The sequence below is a fragment of the Lactuca sativa genome, chromosome 2 (genome assembly GCF_002870075.4).
Source record: "Lactuca sativa cultivar Salinas chromosome 2, Lsat_Salinas_v11, whole genome shotgun sequence".
Taxonomy (NCBI): domain Eukaryota; kingdom Viridiplantae; phylum Streptophyta; class Magnoliopsida; order Asterales; family Asteraceae; genus Lactuca; species Lactuca sativa.
Genome location: NC_056624.2, coordinates 164,426,910 through 164,440,055, shown reverse-complemented (window position 1 = coordinate 164,440,055; position 13,146 = coordinate 164,426,910). Strand labels below are relative to the sequence as shown.

At 38.0% G+C, this 13,146-nt stretch overlaps 1 protein-coding gene and 1 pseudogene across 1 annotated transcript; one reads left to right on the top strand and one right to left on the bottom strand.

The window, feature by feature from the left end:
- The first annotated feature begins 440 nt into the window (after nt 1-440).
- On the top strand, nt 441-2,151 carry LOC111902604 (UPF0548 protein At2g17695-like; annotated as a pseudogene).
- Nucleotides 2,152-3,943: 1,792 nt separating this feature from the next.
- On the bottom strand, nt 3,944-4,309 carry LOC111902603 (nucleosome assembly protein 1;2-like). Its single transcript, XM_023898424.1, has one exon. It carries the CDS (start codon nt 4,307-4,309, stop codon nt 3,944-3,946), a length of 366 nt encoding a protein of 121 aa, XP_023754192.1.
- Nucleotides 4,310-13,146: the final 8,837 nt, after the last annotated feature.

Here is a 13,146-nt window from a genome sequence, read left to right as displayed (position 1 = left end):
GGTGTGGGCAACAAGGTGCAACACCAACTCACATGCCACATAAACATAAGCAAGTGGTGTTATAATACCAAATGGGAAAATGGGCAACAAGATGCAACACCAACTTTTTGAAATATATATATATATATATATATATATATATATATATATATATATATATATATATATATATATATATATATATATATACTATTTCGTTTTTTTTGATTCTTTTTTTTTTTCATTTTATAATTTATTTTTTATTTATTTCGATTTTTTTTAAAATTGATACAAATATTTTTTAAATATAAATAATAAATAAAGCATAATGTTAAAAATTATAAAAAAAATTAAAGAAACATGTAATACATTTTTATTTATTTGGTATAAAAATATAGTAAAATTAAAGAAACATGTAGTACATTTTTATTTATTTGGTATAAAACATAAATTAACGACAGTTTAAAAATATATTGAATATGTTGTAAAATTAAAGAAACATGTAGTACATTTTTATTTATTTGGTATAAAAATATAGTAAACAAATGATACCGGCTTTCCAAGGCGTTGGCGATTCGTAAGAACACATCCATACTCAAACGAAATCTTCTTTTGAAGTCCTTCGCCCCGTATACACAATTATCCGCAAAGTAATCGCGATATAGATGTTCGTGTCCTTTCTCACGATTTCTGTTTAACATCGCACGTCTTGTTAGTAGCGGGACTGAGTCTAGTTGTAGCAGGTCGGTAGTGTAATAATGATACATCATCCTAAAGAAAATATCGTCATCTGAATCATCGGACGAGTCGAAAGGATTTTTGAAGATAATTGAAAGTGTGTAGAGAGGATAAGAGAAAGTGTGTGAAAATTTTAAATAAAATGAGAGTATTTATAGGATAAAATGTTTTTTTTAATAATTAACTTTTTTTTTTTCCAAACCGTTGCAAATCAAATGGTCATTTTTTTTTTATTTTTCTTCGTTTCTTCCCGTCGCCACCCCAACGAGAATCATCTCGACGAGAAGCAACGAGCAGGGGGGCGGTGTTCCCCGTGTCATAACGGCGTTGAGGGGTGCCACCTCACCCCCCGTTGCTTCTCGTTGGACCCATACCGACTCGTCTAACAAGACCATAGACTCCTATAAATTACGAAAACCATAAATCAAATAAGGAAGCATTATGTCCTCTTCATCAGACTGTTACTTCATGTGTATTTCTTAGTCAAAAGTTATTGAAGACGTGTTGCAAGTCAACAACTTTTACGTCTAAAGCCAAAAATTGAAATTATCGATATAGATTATGGTGTTAATGTCTTCCACTCGCCCTTCTCCCAAAAAGCAGAAGGATTGCAGTAGCAAGTAAGATTTAAGCAAATATTTGCTTTATTTTGTAATTCGAAATCAGTTCTAAGAATTTGAGATATTGTGAACTTCTTTTTCTTTGTTATACTGTGATAGTAGATCGGTATGATTCGTTCTGAAAAAAAACCCTAATTTCACTGGGTGTGTTTGCCACTAATATGTTGGATGATATGCATGATAGTAAATACAGACGAGCTACTGTAAAACCATTGTGTATTCTTAAAAGAAGATAAAGAACTTTCAAAAGATGGATTTTAATCAATCATTCAAAAACTTTAGTGGGAGCAGGCTCTGACGCATATGAAAAAGGCAAGACTGCCCTGCAAACTTGAAGGTTTGTTTACATTACATCTTTACTATCTTCCAAATGAAATTGAAAATGAAGAGAATCTGATTGTGATTTTTATTAAAATACATACAATCGAGGGTTCTATTTTGGGAAGTTTTAGGCATTTCGGATTGAGTTGGGCATTTGTTGATCCAAAGACACCAATTGAGAATGGGGTGAAGTTTTGTGCTTGTGTGAAGGAGTTCATTCCATGGCTCAGGATGCCTTTGCAGGTTGCTTATGTTCATTGAACTAGAAACCCTAAATTGGTTGTTTCTTCTTTTGGTTTTGGTGGAGGCACTATCGGAGGACACTTACGGGTGTGTGCACTTTCTTTCCTCTTTTTGTATGTGTAATATTTTCATTTGGTATGAAATACTTTTCTTCTCAAAACTAGCACATCCTCTCTCTTATGTTATTGGGTACCCGTATGTATTTCTTAGGGGTCGTTTGATAGTTGCTAACTGGGTTAGAGCTGACTGAGTCAGAAGCTGACTGGGTTAGAAGTTCTGACTGGGTTAACTTCTGACTGAAACTTGTTGTTTGATTTTGCATCTGACTTACGATGAAAAATGACTATATTACCCTCAAACTACATTTTTTTTTAATAATAATTACATTATGATTTTCCATTTAATTTTTAACATTACATCTTTTACCCAACACATAAATATATAAAAGAAACAAAATTAACATCTAAACACCATATGAATTCAGGGACAATTTGTACAATTGCTAACCATTCAAGCAGCCAATCAAAAAAGTTGTGAAAAATACAGAAACTACAACAACAAATTTTGAAAGAACACCAAATGCAGCAACCAACTTTGAAAGAAAACCAAATGCAACAACAAACTTCGACTTCAACCAGCTTTGAAACACCAAATACAACAACTAACTTTGAAAAAACACCAAAAGTAGCAACCAACATTGGGGGAGACCTTTTAAATCTGCCAACTTGGAGAGAGAACAAATATAACAACCAAAATGAATATACCTATAGTTTTTATTTTGATCAAATACTCATAAAAAATCAATGAGTAAAAAAAATTCTTATTCTTAGTTTGATCAAATATTGATCAGTTCTTTTTCCTAATTTCTCAATAGTCACAAATAATAATAATATGACCATCGTGATTGATTCTGTAACTTTCAATTCAATACTCCACTTGATAATTCATTGAGTCAATTTGTAAAATTTAAGCCTGGGACCATCATGATTCACTCTTTAATCTCAACAATTTTTCATGAATGAAAGAGAGGGTGCTTACCTGTGCTGACCCAACTCTGTCCGAATGTCCGGAGAAGGTGGCGATCGAAAAGGAGGTTTGGATTCGTCAGAGGGGCTGGATTGAAGGAATCGCGTCGCCTTCTATTGCTATTGTTGCTGCGTGATTTTCTTTTAGGTCGATGGAAACAGTGGTTCATTCCGCTTTGTGTGATTTTCATATGCGATGGTATTAGATCGAAATCGACGCAATGTGGAGTGTTGAGAATCGATTGCAATTTTTGGAATCTAGGGTTTTTTATTTAACCTTACCATTGTTGGAGGAGGAGCGAGATGGGAGACTGGAAGGAACGAGAAGTGATGATGAAGGAAGAAAACATTTGCAAGCGAAAGAGATGGGCAGAGGAGGGAAAAGAAGAGTTATGTCTCAGTCAGCGTTTATTTTTTCCAGGACTCGGTCAGACCTCCATTTGTCTATCTACTGATCGAGTAAGAACAACAACATTGATATCAAACAGCTTGATTCGGACCGGGTCAGATAAAAGCTCTGACTGGACCCAGTCAGAGTGAAATCAAAAAGCCCCTTAGACAAAAATATTTTGCTCATCAATATAGTGATGCAGTCAGAAAATTTATATCATCAAAATAAACTCTACAACATTCTGTTATTGTCTGTTCTCTTTTAGGCTGGAGGAAGTGGGAGAGAAACTTTTCTCATTTTTTGTGGGCCACATCTATCATTTTTTTTTTCATTTTCCTCACCTAAACCCAAGTAATGGTGGGAAGCTTCCCTCACTATTTTGTTTTTTTTTTTTTTTATTTCTTTTAATAAAGTTAATTCTTTTTTTATGATTTATAATTTTTAAATTAATCATAAACATAAATTTTAATTAAAAATAAAAAACATTTCATTAATTAAAATAAAAACTACATTAAACCTAATATTTAAAAAAGTAGAAAATTAAAAAAAAACGCAAACGAAAAATCAAACAAACCACAACATAGAAAACATAATTAATATCCTAATTTGAAAAAAACCAAAATACGTCACTCGGAATCATCGTCCTCGTCATCGACCTCATCGTCTTCATCATTCTCCCGAACGTCACTTTCGTCATCGGAATCTTCGCTCTCGACAAACATATCAGAATTCTCGTCTGATTCGTCAAACAAATCATCGTGAGAAAACTCTATCGGTGGCTGAATATGATTCTTATAAACGTGCTCCACCAAATCAGCACGAAGGGCGTGATGAATGTCGTGATTGTGTACTTCTCTTCTATCTGCCCTATACTCTTGTGTACCAACAGCTACTCCTTTGACATTTGGCAAAACTTCATTTTCGTTGTACCGACATATCACTCTTCCCTCGTCTTTAAGAATCATATTATGCAATATGATACATGCATACATTACGTGTTGTAACATTTTCACTTCATATGCCTTGCCTCGACTGCTAGTACTTGCCAACGTGTCTTATGTACGCCAAATGTTCGCTCCACATCCTTCCTAGCTGACTCTTGCGCATCTTTAAACTTTTTCCTTTTCGGGTTGTTAGGACATTTAAATGATTTCACAAAAACAAACAAGGGAGGATATATACCATTAGTAAGATAGTATACACGCTTATATGCTACCCTATTTGCTTGAAAAGGTACATCGTGCGACTTTCCAAGGTAGATATTGTGACATCCCCATTTTTACGGTCAGAAAATACCGATTTTGTTTATGCTTTTATAATAAAATCAAAGTAATCATTCAAAGAAAAGTGATGCAGAATTTGTTCCCAAAACAAAATATGATAAAAATTTATCAAAACATTTCTTAAAGAAATGTAGTTTCATTACATTACAAAACTCGGGATGTCATCATTGATATAGAACAAAAGCATAAATAAAACGTCATGGCCACAAAACAAAATTGGCCTTGAAACATCATGGGCCTTACAACATTCTATTCATTTTCTATAAATCCATAATCTCTCGTCAGATCATCCAACTATGCTTTTGCCACTACCTGTAACACAAGAAACTGAGTGGGTCAGGCTAGGGAGCCTGGTGAGCATATAAGATTTTCAACGTACAATAAATAAGTTTATTATTGTTTTCATCAAATCATTAACCCGATTACCTGTTACTGTTATCCTCACCTTACGTCCCTAAAACATCTATTAAAAGGGACCTAGCCTAAGGATTTTTCTTCGGGGTGACAACACTGCTTAAGGGATTCCTCAACAATACATGTCACAAGATGCAACAGGGGGGGGGGGGGGGGGGGAAGGATGGAGTACATCTTCAAAAACACCTATAGGTTGCGAGCCTGCTAGCATTCCACTGGACTGCCTAGAAAAGTTCGTGGTCGTCATCAATACTCCGCTAGCTGACTCGATTAACTTAAACATCGTAAATATCGAGGCCTCTCATCATTTTATCACACATCATCTATTTCATCTACCCATGTTCTAACCAACATATTTGTAGAAATAAGATACATACACAGTCCAGATCTGAAAAACAAAGTTTATATCTTTCATCCAACATAACTTTCGAAGCATAAAATACATATACAGTCTAGATCTGAAGAAAAGCTTAGATCTGAGATGAGAAAGTGTAGATCTAAAGGAAAAGGTTTCAGATATGAAAGAAAAGTTTAGATCTGAAAGAAAGAAGCATAAATCTTTCATCTCAGGTAAACAGATAACATATATATATATATATATATACACACACACACACACACAAATAACACATAATTTATATAAAATACTTCATATCTATGTGTAAGATGAAAGTGACCATACACTCACCTGATAAGGGGTGATTCGGACAACACTTCGCTTCTTAAAACAATCTTCTTTGATGAAACCGGGAGGTTTGCTTGAAAACCGGGCTTTGCGCGGGCAGAGTTTCAGACCGAAAAACTCTTTTTCTCGGAGCCTTCGGGTGCTCAGGGGCTTTCTTCTAATGCTAGGGAGGTTTCCTAGGCTTCGGGGTGGATTAGGGTGGCTAGATAGAGAGTAGAGTGAGAAAGAATAATTGAAATGGTCTAAGAAATGGGGCTGCCTCGTACCCCTATTTATAGGCCGAGGCCTCGTAGTATGTTGGGCGTACCCTCAGTGGTATGTTACGCGTAAGGGGCACGTGTCCGTCCTTCGGTGGAGCATCGTGGACCTCTTCGGAACCTCAGAAAAAGTCAACACACGAGGCATAAAAGGTTTGGTACACGGGGCGTACTTCGGTACGCAGGGTGTCCTCGGACAACGCGGATCGTACCCCTCGCACCAAGTTCGAGATTTCCCACTCCAACTTCAAAAATTCATATATTTTGCATACGAGCTCTGTTTTCGACGTTCTTTATCTGCACGCGTAGGTGAGACCATACTCTACAACTTTTGTTTAGAATGCTAAGGCTAAAAAGTCCTCTATAGTAAATTCACTATTTACGTCATGAAGTGTTGTGCCGGTTTTGTTGCGAAACTTCGACAGACCATAACTTCTTCGTTATAACTTGGATTTCGGCGTTCTTTATACCTATGATATGTTTGCATGCTGGCTTGTTATGTTATATGCGATAGTGGTAGTAGGAGGGGACTAGTCCCCGAGGATCGGTTGTTAGGATCGATGGGTAGTCAGCACCCCAGAATGGCTTGACACGGGTAGTCGGCACCCCAGAATGGTCGTACCGGGTAGTCAGGCACCCCAGAATAGCCTGGCAGTATGCGTGTTATTTGTTTGTATGGTATGTGGTACGTTGGGGGAACTCACTAAGCTTTGTGCTTACAGTTTATAGTTTTGGTTTCAGGTACCTCTTCGCCGAAGGGGAAGGAGCCGGCGCGGTAGCGGCACATCATGCACACACACGGGTTTCCGCACCTACGAGATTCTCTGGGATTTATACTCTGATATTTTGATGATTGTATGATTTAACTTTTAGACATGGCTTACGTTTTGTTATGGTTTGATCAAACAACGTTTTAAACTATTAATGTTTTTCTAAAGTAATGTTTTTTTAAAACGAAATTTTTGGACGTGAAATTTGGGTCGTTACAAACGACCACCTAAATCATATCGTGACCGTCCTTCGTTCTCGGCAATTTAGTGACAAAATCCATGGTGATGTCTTCCCATTTATCCATGGGCACAGGTAAAGGTTCTAAACTCCCATATGGTTTCTGATGTTGCGCCTTAACTCTTGCACATGTTACACACTCTACCACATACTTCACAACATCGAGCTTCATCGTCGGCCACCAGTAGTAGAGTTTCAGATCCCAATACATTTTTGTGCAGCCTGGATGAATCGAGTACATGGTCTTGTGAGTTTCTTCCATCAGAAGATCTCTCATTCCTCCCATCTTGGGTACCCAAATCCTATCTTGGAATACCTTCAATCCTTGACTGTTTGTACCGAACACTAACGTTTTTCCCAAACGTTCCTCCTTTCGGTCATTTTCTCTGAAGCTTCTTCCTGAGCCTTCTTGATGCTTTCCACAATCGTTGAGACAACTTCAATTCTTAACGCTCTCGTTCTTCTCCTTTCAAGGCTCACTTTTCGGCTTAAAGCGTTGTGACAACCCGAAACTTATCTCGTTTCCGTTACGCGATTCCGTTAATAAAAAATTCAAATTTGATAACTTTTCCGTCAAACTCTTTGGTTTATTAAAATAATCTAGTTATATTTAATTAAATTATTTACGAATCGGAACCAAAAATCGCGCGGACACCCGAAAATCTGGAAAAAAATCAAACATTTCTAGTCGAAGTGGGTTTACGACCGTAAACCTGTTTATGGTCAGTGACGAGTGGACCCCTCACCTCACCCCTATAAATATGATGTCTCCGACTTCATTGGGACGTTTCTAGCCGCATTCTCTCCTCCTCTCTTTAAGATTCATCAACCGTAAACTCACAAAATCGCATTTAAACTCAGGAAAACATCGAGAAAACCACGTTTGGAGCCCTTTGGAACGTCTGGAAACACCAACTCGTCGAAATCAACATCCAAACATCATTCTTCCGAGTTTACGGTCCAACCTTCAAAGAACGTAAACTCAGTTCTTGAGTTTACGACCGTAAACTCGCCAATCTTCAGAAACCGTAAACTCGCTAACCTTCAGAAACCGTAAACACCTTTTTGGTGGTACTTTTGGCTGAAAACCCATTTCTTCGATTCAAGCAAGTATCGGTAACATTCTTCAACCGAATTCAAGTGTTCTTATGATACTTTATTTATCGAAATCGCTAATTTAGATACATATACATATTTATTTGATAATATGATTTCGTTAAGTGTTACGTGCAACAACTCGGAAACCTTCTTTTCAGTTAACAACTCCACGCAACAACTGTGAGTTCATACCCCTACATTTTTCCGTATTTTTTAAGGTTTTCAGGGGGGGGGGGGGGGGGAATACAAGCTAAACATAAATGTTTTCTGAAATACACATAAAAATTATGCAAGATTTCATACTTTATTTCCCTCTCGTACTATGTCGAGCATAAAGGACGTTTTCACAAATATTGCATAGTTTTTACAGATACACAATAGTCGGTATAGTTTGGGATTTCTCTAAAAACTTATCAAGCATCGGAACTTCTCTACTAAACATATGCACTGGAACAGAAACCATTTACAGTTTATATCACTGTTTAATCATGATTTTTCATAACTGTAACCTATCACTATACGCGGTATACATTCGGATTCTCACTACGGTAGAATGCTACTGCATCACTTGTAAACTAGATTGTACGATACTGTGAGGTGCTACTTCACTACTGTACCCTCAGGTGTACAGGGATAAATCCTACCACTGTATAACCAGAGTCTCCTGGAGGGAGAGCGTGAGATTTTTGAATAGATCTATTCGGGACTGACAATCCCACATCTAGACTGCTAGCTACAGTTAGGCGGGCACACCTGAGATGTACAAATGTCATTTAACATCAACGCCTAAAGAACGTTGGAAAGGTCACTAGTCATATCAAGCATGGTTATACGACTCACATTATGTATAAATCACCGATAGTTTACCAACCTGGTTTTCTTTAGTAGTTTTATTTATACCAAATAGAACTAAACACACTATGCATACTGGCCGAGCCAGGTTTTTTTTTCAAAATCAAATCATTTATGCTACGGTTTTACATTTAAATACATAGACTTCATGATTAGCTTTAGCTAGCCACATGGAGTAGTATTTTGCATATCTCTATGATTTTCAGAAACGAACATTCATGGTTGTATACGAAATTGATCTCACTAAGTTTTTCACTAAAGAAAATATCGGATTTTCTTGAAACTACATAATCATTTCGGCTCGCTCATCAATAAGTTTTCATTACAAATTATTGCTTATGAACTCACCAGCTTTATGCTGATATTTTTTTCAAACTGCTTGTGTTCTCTGGAAATCAGTAGACAGGTACTTGCTGGATTTTCGAGGAACTGAAGCATATAGAGTTTTTAAGTTTTTACAATGCAAAACTATTGGATGTAATTCAAACTAAGTTTCAAAATAGATGTAAACGTTTTTACCTAAGTATTCACTATAATGGTTGTGTTGCTATGATTGCTGTTATTCATTGGTTGTGATGCTATACATGACGTCCTCCGCCCCGGAACGTTTCCGTCATCGATTTCGGGGTGTGACAAGCGTCAACTACGACTTTTGGTTTACCAGGGTGGTAAAGTATCTCACAATCGTAATCCTTAAGAAACTCTTGCCAGCGTCGTTGCCTCATGTTCAACTCTTTTTGATCAAAAAGATATTGAAGACTCTTATGATCGGTGAAAAGTTTGCACTTAGTGCCGTAAAGATAATGCCTCCATATCTTTAGTGTGAATACTACCGCTGCTAACTCCAGATCATGAGTACTGTAGTTCTTTTCATGCTCTTTCAATTGTCTCGATGCATATACTATCACCTTATCCCTTTGGGTCAGAGCATAACCTAACCCAACTCCACATGTATCACTATAAACTGCAAAGTCTTCAACTGCGTCGGGTAGAGAAAGAATCGGTGTTTAACATAACTTCTTCTTTAGCTTCTCGAATGCTTCCTTGTGCTTCTCACTCCAAGTATAAGTAGATCCTTTATGGGTTAAAGCTGTAAATGGAGTAGCTATTGAAGACAAGCCTTGGATAAACCTACGATAATATCTGACTAATCCTAGAAAGCTTCAAATCTCGGTGAGACTTTTCGGTCATTCCCACTTCATCACGACTTCAATCTTTGCTGGATCAACCATTATTCCTTCTTGGTTGACAACATGACCCAAGAATTGGACTCCCCGAATCCAAAAATAACATTTGGAGAATTTTACATACAACTTCTCCTTCTTCAAAACTTTTAGCTCCTCTCGTAGATGCTTGCCATGCTCCTGCTCGCTTTTTGAGTAAACCAGGATGTCATCTATGAACACTATCACAGATTTATTGAGAAATGGTTTACAAACTTTGTTCATCAAATCCATGAATGCTGTTGGAGCATTGGTTAGCCCAAACGACATAAGCAAGAACTCATAGTGTCCGTATCTTGTTTCGAACGCGGTTTTCTCAATATCTTGTTCCCGCACCTTCAGCTGATGATATCCTGACCTAAGATCGATATTCGAGAAGTAGCTCGAACCTAACACTTGATCGAACAAGCCATCAATCATCGGTAATGGGTACTTGTTCTTCATTGTTGCCTTGTTCAGCTCTCTATAATCTATACGCATTCGCAGGCTTCCATCTTTCTTCTTCACGAATAACATCAAAGCTCCCCAGGGTGATGAACTTGGTCTAATGAAACCATTGTCCAGCAACTCCCGAAGTTGCGTCATAAGCTCCTTCATCTCCGTCGGTGCTAATCGGTATGGTGCTTTTTCTATTGGGGTCGTTCCTGGTATCAAGTCTATTCGGAACTCCACTTGTCTATCAGGGGGAAATCCAGGAAGATCTTCGGGAAAGACTTCCAGCTAGTCACACACTACTAGTATATTTTGCATCTCATTCTTCTCCTTCTTAGCATCGATCACAAATGCCAAGTATGATGTGCATCCTTTAGACAAACATTTTCTGGCCTTCATCATGGAAATGATTCTAGAATTCACTATGTGTTTGTCCCCATACACCATAAATAACTCCTTTCCAGGCGGGTTTACCCTTACTATCTTATTTTTTCACAATATCTCAGCATCATTGACGCTAATCCAATCCATTCCTACTATGATGTCGAAACCATTCAACTCAATGGGTAACAGCTTCTCGTGGAATTCGTTTCCGTTCAAGTCGATGACGATATTCCTAATGCAATCGCTAACATGTATGAATTTGCCACCGACAACTTCTACAACTAGGGCATTATCAAGTTTTTCTACAGGCAATGCTAATCTTCCACCAAATTTATGTGATATAAAGGAGTAATTTGCTCTAGAATCAAACAATATATTGACAGGCAATCCATTTACAAGAAAAGTACCTGAGGCGACGTCCGCTGCATCCTTTGCGGCTTCCAAGGTCATCTGGAAAGCTCTGACTTTTAGCTTTGGTGGGACATTGGGCCTTGTCGCCTCCTTCTTCTTCGGGCAATCCTTAGCAATGTGTCATTCTTCATTGCATCCATAACACACCCTCTTGTTGGATGTGCACTCGTTGGTGTAGTGCTCTATCCTTCCACGTTTGTAGCAAGTCACCTCCTCGCTACATTTCCTCGAGCGTTTCTTTTTACACTTCTCGCACTACTTTGCTTCATTTCCTCCTCCTCCATATTTCTTTGAACCAGACTTATTCTTATTGTTAGATTTTAATGACCCATCAAACTTCCTCTTTTCGCCAACCTCAACCTTGCTGGCGGCTCTCCCCTTGATCATCTCCTTAACAAACTTGGCAGCCCTGATAGCTGCCTCCAGAGTAGGTGCCTGGAGGATTAGCACACCGTACTCCCATGGAAGTCCCTTTGCATACTTATCGACTTTTGTCAGCTCGTCTGGAACGATGCGCAAAGCAAACTCCATTTTGTCAGTGAAGGCATTGGTGTATTCATCAATGGACATGCTTCCCTTCTTCAATGTCAGGAATTGGTTCTCTAGCTCAAGCAGATTTTAGGCCGAGCAGTATCTGTGCTTAAATGCACCAAAAAATCTGCTCAAGTCAGCTATAGGGGCTCATTGGGGCTTAGGGTCTTCCCTAGGGTGTTCCACCAGCGAACGACGCCACTTCTGAACTGACGCACTGCAAATGTGGTTTGTAGCTTGCCTTTGCAACCACATGTTATGAAGGCCAATTCCATCTCCGATATCCAGTCCATGACTCCAATTGGGTCCTCCTTACCCGTGAAAGTTGATGACTTGCAAGTTGTGAAGTCCTTATACTTGCATTCGTTCCTCTCGACTCCTTCATCATGGTTGTTCCTCTTGATCACTGGGGGTTCCGCCTGACCAACAACGCAACTGTTATTCCCTTCCTCTGAATGTCCGTCATTCAGTTCGGGTTATTCAACAGGCATCGAAGGTTCATCCCTGTTACTCAGCAATAATTGTCTCATCTCTTCCCTTTGTTCGGCCATCATTGCCCGAATCATGGCTTGTACTCCGGCCATAGTGTTTGGCTCTGGTGTGACTTCTACTATCAACACCTACTCAATCACTTGGGGACGAGGCCGCTGATTCCTGTTTTCATTTACGTTTCCAGCTCCACTTTGGGTTTTTGCCATTTCGATCTATACACCAAAGTAGTTAAGTAGGTGAATTCAAATCCTTATTTATGGTAGATGCTTAAATTCTTTTTATTACTCCGAAACATTACATGCTAGTTCTAATATCGTAATCGAACACTTAGAATCCTAAACACATAAGGTTTCCAGATCCGGTCGGCAACAGACCAAAGATCCGAACAAATAATAGCATACAAGGTAAACATAAAGCATTTAGCACATAAAACATTTTAGGCATCTTTCCTGTAATGAACTAGTGCTCGTGTCTAAAATATGGAAGACCCTCATCTCACGATCATCGCTTAGCATTCTAAGTTTAAGTCTAGAAATCCTACAAATTCCTAGTTCACTTAAACTAATGCTTTGATACCAACTGTGATATTCCCATTTTTACGGCTAGAAAAGACCGATTTTGTTTATGCTTTTATAATAAAATCAGAGTAATCCTTCAAAGAAAAGTGATGCGGAATTTATTCCTAAAACAAAATATGATAAAAATTTATCAAAGCATTTCTTAAAGAAATGTATTTTCATTACATTACAAAACTCGGGA

Excerpts from the sequence above, each read along its gene's own strand:
- LOC111902603 (XM_023898424.1), bottom strand. The coding sequence starts at position 4,309 with ATGTATGCATGTATCATATTGCATAATATGATTCTTAAAGACGAGGGA.